Genomic DNA, 19327 nt, shown 5'->3' with positions numbered 1-19327 from the left:
AAATTGTTCAAGCTCCAGCAGAGACGGTATAGTTGTATGAGGTCCCTTGCTTGCCTGCATGACAAGACCTTGACCTTCACACTCTGCCAAGCTGATCTCTGTACCAGGACCTGCTTCTCCTTCCCAGGGGATCGTCCTCCACTGAGGAGTCCAGCCTGAAGCTACTCAGAGCTGCCCCCAATTCACATCCCTCTCCCGAGAGCCCTCTGCTATTTAACTGGGAAGACTTTAGCATATCTATAATATTATACTATTTCAACAAAAAGGATTTCCCACTATTTCTAGTCCTCTCTTAAATCTCTGCCTCTCCATGACTCTGAAAGAAAATCGAAGTCTGCATCTAAATTCCACAAGTTTCTATTATTTGCTCAATTACTCATCCTTGGCTTACTTTCAATTCTCTCCAAGTTCATGGAATCATGATGAAATCCAGAATTGAACATGGCTCTCTGTAATGAAGCCCAGAATAATGTGATAAAAGTTGTATTTCAAGACATTAGATAGCGCTTTACCCATTTCAAATAATACATGTGCTTTACAGTTTTTCAGGAGGATGGAAAATAGACATAAAAACAAATCATGGAGGATTATTTTATACTTAAAGATTTCAATAGCAAATATTCATCAAATCACAGACTGAAGATCAAATTCAAGTGGCTGTAGTGCCTTGTCCCATGACATGAGCTCTTGTCCATGTAAACAGTGTCATTCCATTTCAGGGAACTACTTTTCCTGACAAGTTTTCACATGTCTGATTGAATGCTACCACCTGGCCATTATCTCAACTTTGAAATACATCTTGCTCCTTGAAGAACTTTGACTAAGTTCTTTTCTCTCCCTAGAAGACAATCATCTAGTTGCATTTAACTATACTCCACTTGAGAATTTTGTGTATATTTTGATTGTATATTCAGTTGGTTCCCCTATGATTATGGAAAAGTGTTTAATATCATTATCTTCTTATGGTTTTGTCACCAAGTGTCTTCCCATTGAAGAATCAGTGATATTTTGATCTCATGCAGTGAGGTGATATGCAGAGCTCTACTGACATAGATTTGTGCCCAGTTACAAGCATTTCTATGCCACTCTTCATGGTGGAAGTCCCTTATCTGTGTATAAACTTCACTGTTACAGCCAAGTTTCTCACTAGCAGCAGTTTAGCATTTGGGGTGGAGTCATTCTTGTGGTGGGAGGGCAGGGGGCCTGGGTGGCTGCCCTGAGCCTTATAGCATATTTAGCAGTATCCATCTACCCCCTCCATGCCAGTGGCACACCCCAACATGACAGCAAAAAAAAAAAATGCCTTCAGATATTGCCAGATGTCAATCAGAAGGCAAAATTGTCTCCTATTTATAATCATGGAATTAAAGGAGTCATTTTATAAGAAAGAAAATTCTGGATTGTTTCAAAATAGGATTTACCTCTTTTGAAGGTCTACCTGTTTCCTCATACCTGTGCTTACTTTGTAACTAGGGTGAAAGTAACCTTCAGGAAACTGAGTTAAATAGTGACTTATCAAAATGACTGTTGATTTTAATTTCTGTGTAAATTGCATGAATCTTCCTCACATTTTTGTGTGATCGTTTACATTGCTTCCGATTATTATTTATGTTGCTTCTGGTTGTTCCCTGCCCTGAACAGCTCACTCCGCAGTAACGGGAAGCTGTGTCAACGACGGCGTGCACATCATCAGGGGTTACAACTTGTCTTCCACGCCTTTAGCGACCCTGTGTGGGGAGGACAGCCTGTCCCCTCTCACCACCTCTGGTCCAGTGCTGCTTAACTTCTACTCAAACGCACACACCACGGACTTGGGATTCAAGTTTTCCTATAGAATAACTTGTGAGTGACTGTAATGATGTAGTTTGGAATTTTCTTTTCTTTCTTGAGCAATTTCCACAGATTTAATTGTGATTCATACATGACCAACTTGAAGATTCAGAGACTTTAAGGGAAAACGTTATTAATTAGATACATGGTCTAAAAATACTTAGGTATTTTCCTTTTTAAAATGGGGAGGCCCTTTTTCATAAACTTTGACAGAACTACTCTTTGAAAACCAAATGGAAGATAGAGATTTAGTTTTGATCATTTTTTTTTAAATGAATAGCCACTTTTAGTTGTTTGTATGTAGCATAAAGTAACTTGTTTGACTTTAACTCTGGTGAAAGGCAATGCTTTATAAATTAAGAAAATATGTAAGGGATGTTTTTATAGTCTCCTGGAAGGAAAGAGTTTTGTTTGTTTGTTTGTTTTTTAGCAATATGTAAAAAGCACAAGTAAACAAAAAGGTTGATGTATTCAACTATGTGATAATTTGCAACTTCTCTATATCAAAGGCAAGATGAGAAGTCATAGATTGGACAAAGATCTTTGTAGCTACCAAGATCTTTTCAGTTTTTGGTAGACAGCTTGATCAATGTTTGTTTGAAAATCATAAGACTCCACTTCCCTGTTTTGAATGGTCTTTTCCTCTCCTGCAGTAAACTTCGTTGGTTTGCTAACAGCAAATTTTTTTCCCCCATGTCATCCCAACTCCAATAATAACATGGGCCAGAAAAAGATCTTGCAGAATGTTTGTTTGATCTTTACTTGACGAAACCCGTTGCTAAAGGTAGAAAGTCAAATCATTTTCTTTTAAAAAAATTATTGTTCCCATCCACAGAGGAGACTGAAAATGTTTATTTACTCATGAAGAAGGCCTTCACAATGTGTCCACATTAGCTGCCACCCAAGTCCTGACTCCATTTGTAATGTATGATTTTGTGTGGCTCTGGGGTTCTGTTGGCACAGAGCCATGAACATTCCTTCCCCCAGCTGTCTGCTGAGTAAGGATAAGGGGTGGTTTGTTTTATTCTTTTGCTTCAGCTAGTGTTATGGAGAGTTTCCTCCCTGCTTTATATTCTTCTAGTCTTCAATCTCTCATTTTCCTAAAACACTGTGTAAAGGGTTCATGTTATCTATTCTGAGAGTCTCCTTTAAAGAGGGTTATTGATATTGAAATTTCAGATCCTGACAATGTACAAATTTAGGAGTTATTTAGGCATAGTTTTCAGAGACCACATAATTGTGTACAAGATTAAATAGAATAATGGCTACACAAATCTAACATTTAACTCACTGCAGATGTACCAGGAAGTCTCAGCACATGAATTCTTTTTTTTTTAATTTTATTTTATTTTTAAACTTTACATAATTGTATTAGTTTTGCCAAATATCAAAATGAATCCGCCACAGGTATACATGTGTTCCCCATCCTGAACCCTCCTCCCTCCTCCCTCCCCATTCCCAGAGGGATGGAATGGGGAGCACATGAATTCTTATGGGCATAGAGGATAGCTTTCTCTGCAAGGTGGACTCAGCTAAGACAAAATAAACAAATAGACAAGTAAATAAATAACCTTTATAACCTTAAATGGGAGCCACTATTTGGTTATCATTTCTAACAGAAGTAAATGGAACACATCTGTTGACAATATATCATCAGAGTATAGTAACCTTACTATAATTTTAGAATCACAATATATAATACATATAAACCTTTCTTGCTGCAGTGAGCATAGGACACTTTCCATCACTGGGTAATACAAGTTCATCCTTCTTACTTACAAGGTCAAACAAATAAAAATTCTATGTTTTTTTACAATGGAATTTCATTCCATTTTTACAGCTTTTATTGCCTAGTAGGAATAACTAAGGGTTGTGGGCTATTAATTGCTGGCCTCAGGGCGAGGGATAGGCCTGGTTTCTTCAGTAAAACTTGTGTGAATATGGTCCTTACCAGTCTCAGGACTAGCTAGAAATACACAGGACCCAAGAGTTATGCATGTGAGCCCAAAAGGGAAACTTAGCTCCATTATTCCAAAAGTGATTTCTGGAACATCACCTTGTAATACTCTATCACAGACATAGGAGACTCCAATCTATATTATTTAAGATGTTGAGATCACAGTCCTTCCTGGGTTCATAAGCCCACGATGCGCCTTGCATTCAGGACACCTTCTCTAAACTTCCAGCCATCACTGTCATCTCTTGGCATCTGTCACTTCAGTGTAAAAGAAGGACGGTTCTATTCCAACACACGGAACATTCTCTCTCATTACCTTCACACTGGCCATTATTTTGGACTCAGGTTTATTCCATTCCAAGAGGCGCCTTGAAACATTCTTCCCTGCTTCTTACTGTTTCTTCCCTCCATGGCAGTGGAAAAGCATGAATTATTTGTAAACCCAATAAAGGGAGGTTTATATTGCTCTAAGACAAATGATTATATTCTCTCTTGGGGGTAACATAGTAAAGAATGTCTGACAATGACTTTCCTCTGCTTCGAGTCATAATCATTCTCTGCATATCCCCCACTTCTATCCCAGCCTGTGGTGGTGTGTTCAATCTCTCCACTGGAGTCATCAGGAGTCCTTTGTATACCTACTCCAACTACCCTGACAACGTGCACTGTCTTTACACCATCACTGTCAGGAGCAACAGAGTCATCCAGCTCAAGTACGTAAGACACATTACTTTCTTGAGAAAACTGTTTCAGCTCTGTTTACAGAGAAGATATTCCTTCAATGATGCAGAGTACTGATGCTCATCAGAGGTACGTATGAGAATCCGGAGGAAGAGAACTCGAATCTGTGGTGTGGTCCTGGTAGCCTAGGACATGGCCTCCCTACCCTCCACACAATCCAGTGGTCATGCAGGGAAAAACAGGCACTCCACCTGCTCAAACAATTGTTGGAGTTTTCCAACAGTTTTAAAGGAGTTTATATAATGGGGTGCAATGTTATAAGCCTATCTCAAAGGGTGTGGGGAGGGCAAGAGAAAGCAATTTTCATTTTGGAGACATATAATACATGAAGAACTTCAATGACCACTTGCACCATTCTCTTATTTAGTTCTTCATACCATCATATGAGATATATATTATTAATCTCACTGTACTGAAGAGAAAACTGAAGCTCAGGAGTATCACATAACTTTTCCAAAGTGATACACTATTAAATGAAAAGTCAAAAAAATCCTTATCAGATTTCCTCCCCAAAACATGTCCTTTATCCTTCCATATGCTCTCTCGAAAGATAAATTTTCTAACTACTTAAGAAATTCATTTTATTCCTGTTTCAGAATATTTCTAAGCTGATGCTCAACAAGGTATCTTATATCATCAGTAAATTCTCCCCTGATCCTGCCTACTTCCAACAAGACTGATTAAAGGAAAGTAACCTGCAGTTCTCCAAGTGATAAAGTTCACAATTATTGTCATCCAAGATAATATATTTCTAACTCCTGTGTTTCAGTGATATATAGCATGTGGTGGAAAACTCTGAAAGTTGCTGTAGTTTATGGCAATATAGAATTTTTTTATAGACACTTAATGGGCTAGGACTCTTCCTACCTCTGTTCCTCCTATATGACTGTGATCACATTCTCTCCCCCAAGTCATAAACTCTCTGCAGTTTACCTCCAGAGACTCACATATCAAATGGGTCCTTGGACTGTAAGACGGGTGTCATCAGGGGAGGGGCTACAGGCCGGATCCTGAAGAACACTGCAGCTCCCACCTGAGACTGTTTAAGGACGCCATGGCCCAAAGCCAAAAACCCTCTAAGTCCTCAGAACAAAAGCATAAACAACAACTGCCAGATGGCCAGGAGCAAGAGGTCTGTGAAGGGATCACCTGCTAAGAATGGAAGCTTAAGGGATAGTTCTTGTCATTTGACATCATTTCCCAATATTTGATTCTCACACGTGTAGGATTATAGCATATGCTATAATATATATATAGGCCCTGGGGCTCACCATAGTCAAAGGTCAGAACAGTATGTCTGGAAAACTATTTATTGTATTCTTTCTAAGAAACTATATTCTATGAAACAGATACTATTTTAGGTACTGCAGAAGTTGTAGACTGCAGTAAAACAAATTTTTCAAGGCTCTCAAAATAGGCCAGCTTCATGAGGTTTTCTGGGTTAACGGATTTTTCCAGATACTTTCTGTGCTGTCATGGGAAAATGATACAAACCCGAAAAAGCTTTGAATCCCTCCTGGAAATTCAGGTTTTTATCTTTCTTCATGGATTCATGTTGTGGAAAATAAATGTATTGTCTATAGAAAGTAAGAATGAAAAAAGTATTTTTGGAAGTTATCTAGTAATTGTTTTACCCTCTTCTATTACAGGAACATTAAATGTTGCACATGGTTAAAGAAAATTAAGAAACTTTTCATCTTGATCTTTATCATCAGTTTGAAAACATTCATCCAACCAAAACATATTGTATCATTTTAACATACTGTATCATTTTTTCTTAATCCTCTCTAATCATGAGATATTTAAACAAGTATTCCATATTATATGCTATTTATTACAGAGGCTTTGCCTACAAAGGTCCGTCTAGTCAAGGCTATAGTTTTTCCTGTAGTCATGTATGGATGTGAGAGTTGGACTATAAAGAAAACTGAATGCTGAAGAATTGATGCTTTTGAGCTTTGGTGTTGGGGAAGACTCTTGACAGTCCCTTGGACTGCAAGGAGATCAAACCAGTCCATCCTAGATGAAGTCAGTCCTGAATATTCATTGGAAGGACTGATGCTGAAGCTGAAACTCCAATACTTTGGCCACCTGTTGCAAAGGACTGACTCCTTTGAAAAGACCCTGATGCTGGGAAAGATTGAAGGCAGGAGGAGAAGGGGATGACAGAGTAGGAGATGGTTGGATGGCATCACCAACTCAATGGACATGAATTTGAGTAAACTCCTGGAGTTGGTGATGGACAGGGAGGCCTGGCGTGCTGCAGTCCATGGAATCGCAAAGAGTTGGACACAACTGAGCAACTGAACTGAACTGAATAGAGGCTAGCAAAAACACACAAAAAAACAAACAACCCACCAGATAACAAAAACACCTGAGACAGAAGAAGAACCTATCAAAATAATGACATGATATCAAATAACTTAAATAGATTTTTTTTAAAAAGCTATAATAAACCCACCATAATTCTGAAGAAAATCTAGGAGAATATATACATAAATAGTTGGTTCACTTTGCTGTACATCAGAAACTAACACAACATTGTAAATCAATGATACTTCAATAAAAAAGAAAAGAAATCCTATGTTAGGCAATAAAAAGAAAAGTCAGGGATGTATCCATCAGGATAGGTTATAAGTGGTAACAAACAACTCCAAAGCACAGTAGCTTAACTCAGCAAGTTTCTCTCTCACTTGTATGAGTGTGTCCAGAGTTGTCTAACAAGGAGTCACCTCCTAACATGGTCATTCAGTCACCCAGGTTGATGGAGACTCATTTTACTTTTGCTTCCATGATCATCACTGCAGTGGAAGGCAGTGTGCAAATTGAGTAGTAGTTCTTAAAACTTCTTCCAAAAGGAATATGCATGACAACTGTTTACATTTCTGGGGCCAAAATATCTCTTAGGGCCATGTCAGACCTCTAGTGTCTGTCACAAAAAGACAATCCTAATAAATGTCAGGAAGGTCCAGAGCTGGGATGAGTGGTAACATGCCCATGATGACTACAGTGATCTGAAATGTGAATTACTGCTTACCTCAGTAAAGTGAGATGCAAGAGAGTTTAATTCATTCTTTTGTACCATTGGTTTCTTATATTTTTTTTTTCTGAGGAATAACTTATTTCATATTCCTGGTTTTCAAAATCACAGAAATAATAATATTTTGTTGGGTCTGTTCTTTTCCTTTTCTTTCTTTTTTTTTTTTTTAGCATCTTCTTTATGCCAGGTCGTCCTGGGTGGCTCAGACGGTAAAGTGTCTGTCTACAATGCGGGAGACTTGGGTTTGATCCCTGGGTCAGGAAGATCCACTGGAGAAGGAAATGGCAATCCACTCCAGTACTATTGCCTGGAAAATCCCATGGACAGAGGGGCCTGGTAGGCTACAGTCCATGGGGTCGCAAAGAGTTGGACATGACTTACTTATCCCAGGTACCCTAGTTTGGTTTTAGTTATATATAGCTTCATTTAACCTTAGAATAAAGTCTGTTTTAAAAGAAACAGAGTGTAAGAATGCAAATGAAGCTCTGCTTCTCAAACCAGCATTTTCCCACTCTGTTATATTAGCATCCTTTTCATAAATAAAGAATAGGATAATAGTACCACTTGATGTCACAAAAGTAACAAGGGAGCAGAATAAATACCGTATTTTTAATGAGACTGGGAAACTAAAGTGTTGCTCAAATGATAAATGAGTATCAGTTCAGCTTGTCAAAGCTTAATGTCAAAGAGACTTACTATGTCCTTGACTATAAAATCCTGGAAATCCAGAGCTGTGTCTTACTCATCTGTATATTCCAAAAGCTTATCATCAGTTCAGTTCAGTCCAGTCACTCAATTGTGTCCAACTCTTTGCAATCCCATGGACTGTAGCATGCCAGGCCTCCCTGTCCATTACCAACTCCAGGAGTTTACTCAGACTCATGTCCACTGAGTCAGTGATACCATACAACCAGCTCATCCTCTGTCGTCCCCTTCTCCTCCCGCCTTCAATCTTTCCCACATCAGGGTCTTTTCAAATGAGTCAGTTCTTTGCATCAGGTGAACAAAATATTGGAGTTTCAGCTTCAGCCTCAGTCCTTTCAATGAATATTCAGGATTGATTTCCTTGAGGATGGACTGGTTGGATTTCCTTGCAGCCCAAGGAACTGTCAAGAGTCTTCTCCAACACCACAGTTCAAAAGCGTCAATTCTTCGGCACTCAACTTTATAGTCCAACTCTCACATCCATACTTGACTACTGGAAAAACCATAGCTTTGACTAGATGGACATTTATTGGCAAAGTAATATCTCTGCTTTTTAATATGCTGTCTAGGTTGGTCATAACTTTACTTCCAAGGAGCAAGAGTCTTTTAATTTCATAGCTGCAGTCACCATCTGCAGTGATTTTGGAGCCCCAAGAGATAAAGTCTTTCACTGTTCCCACTGTTTCTCCATCTATTTGCCATATTCTAGTCTCTCAAAAAATTTCCTCTAAACTTTTGAACTGATCAGTAAAATAGTATATTATTTCTAATGTTTCCTAGTAAATGAATCGTGGATGCTCATTAACCTTTGTCCTATCTTTTTTTAAAAAATAAGAGCTAAAGCTATAATTTAATGGAAGTACAAATGGAGAACATCACTATTAACAAGGTTCATTTCACAGGTTCAATGATTTTGATGTGGTTCCCTCGGCTTCCTGCTCTGAAGACTACTTGGCAGTTTACGACGGTTCTAACATCAGCGATCCCCTTCTCGGCCAATTCTGTGGCTCCAACCTTCCACCAAGTATTAGGAGCAGCAATAATAGTATGTTCCTGGTGTTCAAGACAGATTCAATTCAAACAGCAAGAGGTTGGAGGATAACTTTCCGGCAGACATTGGGTAAGAATTTTGGACCTGTAAATCTGTTTTTTATAACTGTTACTGTTCTGCTTTAATTTTTTTTCACCTGTCTAAAGTTGCTCTTCATTTAAGTTTAGAGGAATATGTCACATAAAATTTTGGTTTTAAAAATTACATATAAGATATCTTGAGTGAAAAAAAATGACTCAACAAATGTGTCTCTCTACTATTTAAAGATGAAGTCTGTTTACAGCACCATCTCAAATGAGACTTGAGTCTCATTATCACCCATGAAAATGGTGGGAGTTGAGCCTGTAGGTAGCAAGGGCCAGATCAAAAAAAAAAAAAAAAAAAAAAGGCCTTGTGGCCTGCGTTGACTTTATCCTTAAAATGGTGAAGAACCTGGGAGAATTTTAAGTAATGCATGTCCAGACTCTGCTTCTAGAAGCATCATAGTGGTAGCAGGGTAGAGAAAGGCTTGGTGCTGTGTGCTTAACCGTTCAGTTGTGTCCAACTCTTTACAGCCCCATGAACTGTAGCCCACAAGGCTTCTCTGTCCATGGGATTCTCCAGGCAAGAATACTGGAGTGGGTAGCCTATCCCTCCTCAGGGGTTCTTCCCAACTCAGGGATTAAACCCAGGTCTCCCATATTGCAGGTGGATTCTTTACCATGTGAGCCACCAGGGAAGCCCAAGAATACTGGAGAGGGTAGCTTATCCCTTCTCTAAGGAAACTTCCTGACCCAGGAATCGAACCAGGGTCTCCTGCATTGCAGGCAGATTCTTTACCAACTGAGCTATCCAGGAAACTGAGAAAGACTCTGAGGACTCATTAACCTGTAAAGGAAGAAGCTCATTACAGAATTTTAGATGAGGAAGGTTGAAAGCTCAAACTAACACAGGGCAAATAGAAACAGAAGGAAAGGTGAAAAATCTCAGAGATACTCAGTAGGTATAATACTCTGGAAGTACAGTGTTGGGAACTTGATGCTTATTCATAAGGACATGAGTTGAGAATGACTTTTTGTGGGTAGCTCGCTGGTTAGTAGGGGCTTCCCTAGTGGCTCAAAGGGCAAAGAATCTGCCTACAATGTCGAAGACCGAGGTTTGATCCCTGGGTTGAGAAGATCCCCTGGAGAAGGGAATGACAATCCACTCCAGTATTGTTGCCTGGAGAATTCCATGGACAGAGGAGCCTGGCAGGCTATAGTCCGTGGGGTTGCAAAGAGTGAGACATGATTAAGTGACGAACACTTTCACTTTCTTTCGCTAGTTAGTGGTGCCTTAGGAGGCTGAGGTTTAGGGAAGAAATATTATATTTGGTTTGGATCATTTTGGGTTGGAAGGCCTATGAGATATCTAAATGGAGAAATACAGGAGGAAATTGAAGCTTGAGAAGCAATTTGGGCACAAGGTAGTAATCAGGGAGCCCTTTAAAGGTAAAAGAGAAATCCAGATGAGAGGCTCAATCAAAAATAGCACCCCTGTAATAGCACTGCTTCTGAGAAATAATTATCTGTAAATATGAGCTTAGAACTTTTTTTAAAAAGCTTTTTATTTTGTATTGAAAAGGTTAGTTGCTCAGTCATATCCAACTCTTTGTGACTCCATTCGTTTCCTCTGTCCATGGGATTTTCCAGGCAAGAATACTGGAGTGGTTTGCCATTCCCTTCTCCAGGGGATCTTCCTTACCCAGGGTTTTAACCAAGGTCTCCTGCATTGCAGGCAGATTCTTTACTATCTGAGCCGCCGGGGAAACCCTATTTTGTACTGGGGCATAGCCAATTAACAATGTGGTGATAATTTCAGGTGAACAGTGAAGGGACTCAGCCATACATATACATGTATCCATTCTCTCCCAAACTTCCCTCCCATCCAGGCTGCCACATAACATTGAGCAGAGTTCCCTGAAATATACAGTAGGTCCTTGTTGGTTATCCATTTTAGCTTAGAACTTTAAGTTCATTAAAATATAAAGTAGCTAACCAGTTCTCTGTTTATCTGTACTTGTAGCATCAGTGGCACAGTCTAAGGTCATTTATATCTGATTCTGGGAAGTGTTCTGATTCTTCACTTTGAATATAGAAGTGATCAATGTTCTAAAAACAAAAAGCTCACAAAACAAATCACTTACTGTGACTACTCAGAGAGACCTGGGGCGTTTTCTATAATAATTCTACCTCAGTGTTCAAACTCTTTCTTTCTGTTTACCCCATGTTGTGCCAAACCTTCTTCATGCCTCTGATAGCAATCGGAGCTTACCTTCACCTTCTTTACATTTGGTATGTGATTTTTGTCATGCATTTCTCGAGGGAAGCAATTAGACATTTGTGTTTTGAAGTCTTCCCAATAAAACGCAGACATTGTGACAAATGGAATCAGAAAATCAGAAACCCTACTTAGCTGTATCAACAATAACTTGAAAGCAAGTCTTATGGGTAGACAGGGAGCATTCATTGCCTTAATAGAATTGCCTAAGTGAAATGGCATACAAAACACGGAAGGCTATTTTGAAAAAAAAAACTTTCCTTTCCTTTGAAGCTTTTTTGCACAAAAGAACTCATCTATCCATGCCTTTAGCACAGACTTTAGAATCAAATGACATGTAATTGCATAGCTCATTCTGCTGCTGCTACTGCTAAGTCGCTTCAGTTGTGTCCGACTCTGTGCGACTCCTTAGACAGCAGCCCACTAGGCTCCTCTGTCCCTGGGGTTCTCCAGGCAAGAATACTGGAGTGGGTTGCCATTTCCTTCTCCAATGCATGAAAGTGAAAAGTGAAAGTGAAGTCTCTCAGTCGTGCCCGACTCTTAGTGACCCCATGGATTGGAGCCTACCAGGCTCCTCTGTCCATGGGATTTTCCAGGCAAGAGTACTGGAGCGGCATGCCATTGCCTTCTCCGTAGCTCATTCTACCCGCTTTCAAATTGTTTTTCTTTTTCCTAATATATTCTCACATGATCATTGAAGTCATCTTAAAGCACTCTATATGGTCGTCATCTGCAAGAAGCTTAGTCAGTGTTCCCTAACCTCATGAATTATGATGTTTTTCTCAGCTACAAAAAGACATTTTGGGACTTTATGTGACTTTACTGAACTGAAGTAGTGCAGAAGGAAAAATCGTGCACTGTCAAAGCCCCTGCTGCTAAGTTGCTTCAGTCGTGTCCAACTCTGTGCGACCCCATAGATGGCAGCCCACCAGGCTTCCCCGTCCCTGGGATTCTCCAGGCAAGAACACTGGAGTGGGTTGCCATTTCCTTCTCCAATGCATGAAAGTGAAAAGTGACAGTGAAGTCGTTCAGTCATGTCTGACCCTCAGCGACCCCATGGACTGCAGCCTTCCAGGCTCCTCCGTCCATGGGATTTTCCAGGCAAGAGTACCGGAGTGGGGTGCCATTGCCTTTTCCGTCAAAGCCCCTGCTTACCTGTAAACATTGGACACTTTCAGTCAATAACTGTTTTCCTCTGGTCACAGAGAGAATGTTTACACGCAGAGAGCAGAAATGTGGTTTCATTCCTTACCAGCCATGTGCTACCTCTGCATGCCCATCACCTCTTCCTTTTTAAAAAATATTTATTTGGCTGCACTGGGGCTTAGTTGTGGCACATGGGATCTTTAGTTGTAGCATGCAGGATCTAGTTCCCTGACCAAGGATCGAACATGCACCCTCTGCATTGGTAGAGCAGAATCTTAGCCACTGGACCACCAGGGAAGTTCCCCTCTCACCTCTTCTTCATGTATAAATGCCATCAGCCACTTGGGAATATTTAAATAATAATTTTAAGTATGTTTAGTGGTTTTTTATTTTTTTACTGAACACCTGAGTATTAAAATTTTGTATTGTTTTGATCTTAAAAACCTTTCAAGACCATACATATAAATTCACTGTTTGCTCTGCATAGCTTTTCAGTTTGATTTGGTTTTTGTTGTTTCTGGTGAGGAAAAGGGAGAGGAACCATTAAGGGTATGATGAATTCTAGGGTTTATAGGATATTTTCACTACAGGTCTAGATAAAAATCTTAAGCTTGGCTAATAAAATGCACTTTTCACCTCAGTGTCATCCATTTCAAACTGCCCTGAGCATTCTGTAAAGAGAGAAAAAAAATGACTTTATGGATGGGACAGCGTATTTTTGTTTCAAAAACTGTTGGTTTAGCCTGGAAAGCAGTGTTTTCCCTGAATAAATAATTGATGTGAAATGGACGCCATTTTAGTCAGCAGCAGCTCACTTTCGTTCATCTTGACCTAAACCCTAGAGATTTAGAAATTTGCTATTTCACTTCCACACTTGACAATCAGTTCAGTTTAGTTCAGTTCAGTCGCTCAGTCATGTCCGACTCTTTGCGACCCCATGAATTGCAGCTCGCCAGGCCTCCCTGTCCATCACCAACTCCCGGAGTTCACTCAGACTCACGTCCATCAAGTCAGTGATGCCATCCAGCCATCTCATCCTCTGTCGTCCCCTTCTCCTCCTGCCCCCAATCCCTCCCAGCATCAGAGTCTTTTCCAATGAGTCAACTCTTCGCATGAGGTGGCCAAAGTAACACTTGACAATACTTTATATAAATCTGCTATAATTTTCCAGAAGTCAGTTAAGTGCCGACTCATACAATTTTGTAATCATTAGGCAACTTCTCCTTGTACATGTGTTATATTTATATTGCTAATAGGTCAGAACAAATTTGAGGGAAATATCCCCCTGGTTTGTTGCTAATGAATTATGTGGTAAAATCGGGTCTCCTTTTTAATGGAGTTCCGCTATGAAGGGCCACTTGCATGGAGTGGAAGGTAAGGAGGAAGCAAAGTCAGCCCTTCCTGGGGGCGGACACCTTCCTGTGAAGGACACCTGCCTTCTCACTTTCCCCATCAGTCCTACTCTACATGAATAAGTGATTCTGGGTAACCGATAACCAGGAACCTAGTCATCCTGAGCTCCTGGGATCTGTGGATATCTGAAATTATCTGCAGATCTGAGCCCTTCTCTGGAAAGAAGACAAATCTTTCATCCAGTTGTCAGGGGTATCTGTAATCCCATGAAGTTTAAACAGGCATCAGTCCTATGGATTGTGCTGAAGTGGGCAAGCCCCACAGGGCACAACTGACACTCGTGAGTATCCATTATTCTGTCCACTTCTGCTTGTTTTGTTCTGCGCCCCCTTCATCGCCAGGTTTGCTTCCACCCTGGCTGTGCTTACCTAAGTCACTCACCCAACATTTCAGATCCGCAGACATGCTTTTAAGTCATCAAAGCCCCCTTTTCTTCTTATTTTACTGATCTCACACCAGAGTACTGTCCAGTCAGTCTGTTTTTGACATGCTCATCACATTAGGCACGAGAATCAGTGATTCAAAGTATGTATACTGACTGTGTTGGACCATAGTCAGTACATGCTAAAGTGCTGCAGAATACATTACTTAAGAAAACAAGTTTAGTGACTATGTTCAGCTTTTATCCACTAAAAAAAGATCAACTTGAATTATTACTATATTCTGTCTTTCAAGAATTTGATGGGGATACAGTAGGTAATTTCTGTAAAGTACCTGAGATGTCAAAGAGGACTGATATATATCAGAAAGTAATATTAAAGTGCTGAATTTATATAAGGTTCTATGACCTACCCCACTCTCTGTCTAAGGCAGAGGAGGGGAGATAGGGTCATTATTATCAACAGCAGCACTCCTGGGTGCAATTATTTCATGTTCTTTTATATTCACCATGTACTTAAATCTAACCAGCAAACCCTAAAGTATGTTTTATAACTTAACGCCAAAATCAGAAGCTAAATTCCAATAAAATTCCAAAGCCTGGCAGACACCTGGGCTTCCTGGGTGGCTAGTGGTAAAGAACCTGCCTGCCAATCTAGGAGAAGAAAGAGACACAGGTTCAATCCCTGGCTTGGGAAGATCCCCTGGAGAAGGGTTTGGCAACCCACTCCAGTATGCTTGCCTGGAGAATTCCATGGACAGAGGAGCCTGGCGGGCTACATACAGTCTGTAGGATAGCAAAGAGTCAGACACAACTGAAGTGACTTAGCACACCCAGCAGACACCTAGCACATAGGTATTACTCCATCAATATTGGCTATATGAATGAATTAAAGAATAGATGGATAAATGTAAAGTTACATTACATTATGTATTCTATGTATGTGTTATACATTATATTATATCTAGATTCATCTCATTCTCAACATGGAGTCGTGGTACAGACAGTTCTGCTATTACTCGGGGTAGTGAACTGGATGACTTTCATCCTTAATTAGGTCAGACTCAGCACTCGGGTCATGTGTGTCTGGTCTCTTGATTTTTACCTGCTGTCTTAATATTTGGAGAAGGAAATGGCAACCCACTCCAGTATGCTTGCCTGGAAAATCCCATGGACAGAGAAGCTTGGTAGACTACAGTCCATGGGATCACAAAGAGTCAGACACGACTGAGCAACTTCACACTCACTCCTTAATATTTGGAAACTGTCTCTCAGATGTGCTGCAAGAAAACAGGTGGCAGTGGTGGGAAGAAGTTGAGGCAGTTGAACAAGAGTAACTTGTAAGAGGACAGGAGAGATGGAAAGGTATACAGAGAAAACTGATGACAGCCTGGGGCCCCAAAGATGGAAAATAAAACTACAACAAATGGAGGCAAATGTAACAACATCTCAAATTCAGATTTTTGCTTCTAGTTATTTGTAAATTTCATAGTTTTGGTGTTAAGTTTGGACTTTGAGAGGCGTTCTAAAGTTCTATGGCTAAACATTAAAAAAAATAATAAATAAAAACATTTAGCAACACTAGCACTGTTTCTGTGTCTCTTTGGTCCTCCCTAGCAGCCTGATGGGAGAAGGCAATGACACCCCACTCCAGTACTGTTGCCTGGAAAATCCCATGGATGGAGGAGCCTGGTAGGCTGCAGTCCATGGGGTCGCTAAGAGTCAGACACGACTGAGTGACTTCACTTTCACTTTCCACTTTCATGCATTGGAGGAGGAAATGGCAACCCACTCCAGTGTTCTTGCCCAGAGAATCCCATGGACCGAGAAGCCTGGTAGGCTGCAGTCCATGGCATCACACAGAGTCGGACACGACTGAAGCGACTTAGCAGCAGCAGCAGCAGCCTGATATTAGCTGCCAGATGACATTACTTTTAAAAGTACAATTACAATAAGGTAGTTGAATTACAAAGTGAATAATTTTGTAAGCCACTACTTAGGTAACCCTCGGTTTAGCAGTAATGGGGATATTACGCGAAAGCAGTGTTGTTTGTCTGTTCTTAAAGTCATTTGCTCCCCCTGATGAAGTCTGACAATGAGATGAGCTGAAACTGTAAACCCATTTGCAGAAAGCTCAACTAAGCTTATTTCTGCTCTTTTTAAGTATTGCAGCTTTCACTGGTGATTAGGTTCCTCTTGGGAGATGATGTCAAAGGCAAGGTTTCTCTTTTGTGGGTTTTATTGACAAGGGTTTTTTGCTGAGTCCTGGATGTGGAAATATGCTAAAGAAACCACCAAATGCTTAGTTCACCAAAACCATACCAAAGCCAGATCATCCAAAAAAAGGGAAAGGTTTTTATTAAAATGTATTCCAGTATCAGTCTGTGTTCTCACTCTCCACCCCCCTCTTGAATGATCATATTGCTGCCCCTTGAAGGATAGGGTTGTCATTGGGAAAATAAAACCAGATGGCATTGTGAAAACCAATCTCAGTGATAAAACTGAGTTAATAGTAAATTATAACACTTTGAAAAGCACTGAAAAAAACAAGAAGCTAGCAAACAGTTATTCTGCATATCCAAAACCACTCCAGCCCTTCTAAAAATGCACACCTCATCAGACAACTGGGTGTTTGGGGTTAAATTATTTATAAGCATAGGTTTCCTGTAATAATCATTATCCTTATTCACTGGTCCTGGCTTTGATATAGTATTTCCAGGAACATACAAGCAGGCTGTCTTGTTTATGCCTGGTCAGCATAAACACTGAAGAAGATTCTTTGGTTGTAAATCAGTTGTTTAGAGATAAAACATTATCAGGGACTATATTCTTCTCTTTGTTCTGTTACCTTTGTGTGGGAGCTTTAATTTCAGCTCACTCCCAGGTGAAGATGTCCTGGTTGTCCACCTGTCACTAAGCTTCTACAAGAGGTGCTTTGCATGGGTTTTCTCATCTGATCCTCACAACCACCCATGAGACAGAATGGATTATCCCATTTTCGAAGGGAGGAAAAGAGAAGTTAGGAGATTAAGTACTTTGCTTGCAGTCAAAGAATTCGTAAGAAGTAAAGCCAACCTTGGAATCAGGTAGGACTGTCTCCTAAATTCATCCTTTTTCTCATCTGCCCACATGGTTTCCACATAGATCAGTAAACATACTCAGGATGACGAGAGATTCTGGGGGTGAGTTTTCTCAAAAGCAAGTCATTTCTTTCCTCACTCTTTGGAGAGATAGAACTATTGATATTTTTCTTCATTCTCATCTTCTCATTTGACTCTGCCTGCTTTCCAATTTGTACTTAGTCCTAAATAGAGCATTTAATTTACTAATGACAGTGTGTTAGTCGCTCAGTTGTGTCTGACTCTTTGCAATTAATTGTCATGGACTGTAGTCCACTAGGCTCCTCTGCCCATGAGATTCTCCGGGCAAGAATATGGAAGAGAGTTGTCATTCCCTTCTCCAGGGGATCTTCCCAACGCAGGGATTGAACCCAGATCTTCCACACTGCAGGCAGATTCTTTACCATCTGAACTGCCAGTTTAATTTACTATTACTATATAAATATTGTAGTAAGAGTCACTGCTTCCTCCTTACCATAAGGAAAGGAAAATATATTTTTTACTAAAATATACTGTTTATAAATAATGTATTATAGCAAAATTTTATATTTATGTGATATATTTATATGAATATATTTTACATCATAAATACATTATACATAATATATATTTGTAGTATTTATATTTTAAGTAATACATATATTTCTATGTCTACATATACACACATACAATAAAAAGCCACTATCTTTCTAATGTTGATAAACATCACATCTATCATATCAGCTTTGCACGGCATAATGGTAAAGAATTAGCACAAGTATGTGGAATATAATTGCATTGGAATATAAGGGTAATAAATTTCTATATAACAAAAATCTCTACCTCCAAATTATAGCCTCCAGTTTAGTAAAAATTTCTCAAAATTTTCATGGCTCATAATTGGTAAAGAATTCACCTGCAATGCAGGAGACCCTGGTTCAATTCCTGGGTTGAAAAGATCCCCTGGAGAAGGGATAGGCTACCCACTCCAGTATTCTTGGGCTTCCCTTGTGGTTCAGATGGTAAAGAATCCGCCTGCAATGTGGGGGACCTGGGTTTTATCCCTGGGCTGGGAAGATCCCCTGGAGAAGGGAAAGGCTACCCAGTCCAGTATTCTGGCCTGGAGAATTCCATGGATTGTATAGACCATGGGATCACCAAGAGCTAGACACAACTGAGCGAATTTCACTTTCACAAAATTCCAGCAAAATTAAGGAATTTGGGCATTTATTTTTATGCTATATCCCCAATTGGCATTCTTACTATATGCTCTAGTTTACCAACTGGGAAACAGAGTCACATAGAAATTGACTTGGCAGGGTCTCTTAGCACATCTTGAGCAGAATTGGGCAAATAATCCCTGTGTCCATTAAATAGCTCTGCCATCAGAGTCATACAATTTAAATATCAATAGTATAATGTGCAATCTAATGTATCATTGAGAACAACAAAACAATTCCATGCCCTTGTTTACATTATTAGACGCTATTGTATATTTGGTCTGGATTGATGAATTTCACATCGTTTCTATTGTAACTTATATTATGACTATTGAATGGCACACTGCTCTTAATCCTGCTCTCTCTAAATAGAACATTTTCTCATTTCTTTCTAGCTTCTGACTTTGTCAATGATGAGAAAAGTCATACTTCTAAGTAGTGTTGCTGCG

The 19327-nt window shown here is 39.8% G+C and overlaps 1 protein-coding gene across 1 annotated transcript in view; it reads left to right on the top strand.

The window, feature by feature from the left end:
- The window catches only part of CUBN (cubilin), a 260122-nt gene that overhangs the window by 204082 nt on the left and 36713 nt on the right, over positions 1-19327 (top strand). The window contains exons 57-59 of the mRNA XM_055543913.1: positions 1642-1842; positions 4371-4500; positions 9176-9393. Of these exons, the coding sequence (XP_055399888.1) occupies positions 1642-1842; positions 4371-4500; positions 9176-9393 (549 nt within the window). The remainder of the gene's footprint in view (positions 1-1641; positions 1843-4370; positions 4501-9175; positions 9394-19327) is intronic.

The sequence above is a fragment of the Bubalus kerabau genome, chromosome 13 (genome assembly GCF_029407905.1).
Source record: "Bubalus kerabau isolate K-KA32 ecotype Philippines breed swamp buffalo chromosome 13, PCC_UOA_SB_1v2, whole genome shotgun sequence".
NCBI lineage: Eukaryota > Metazoa > Chordata > Mammalia > Artiodactyla > Bovidae > Bubalus > Bubalus kerabau.
Note: the sequence above shows the minus strand (reverse complement) of the source record. Positions and strands in the feature narration are given on the sequence as shown.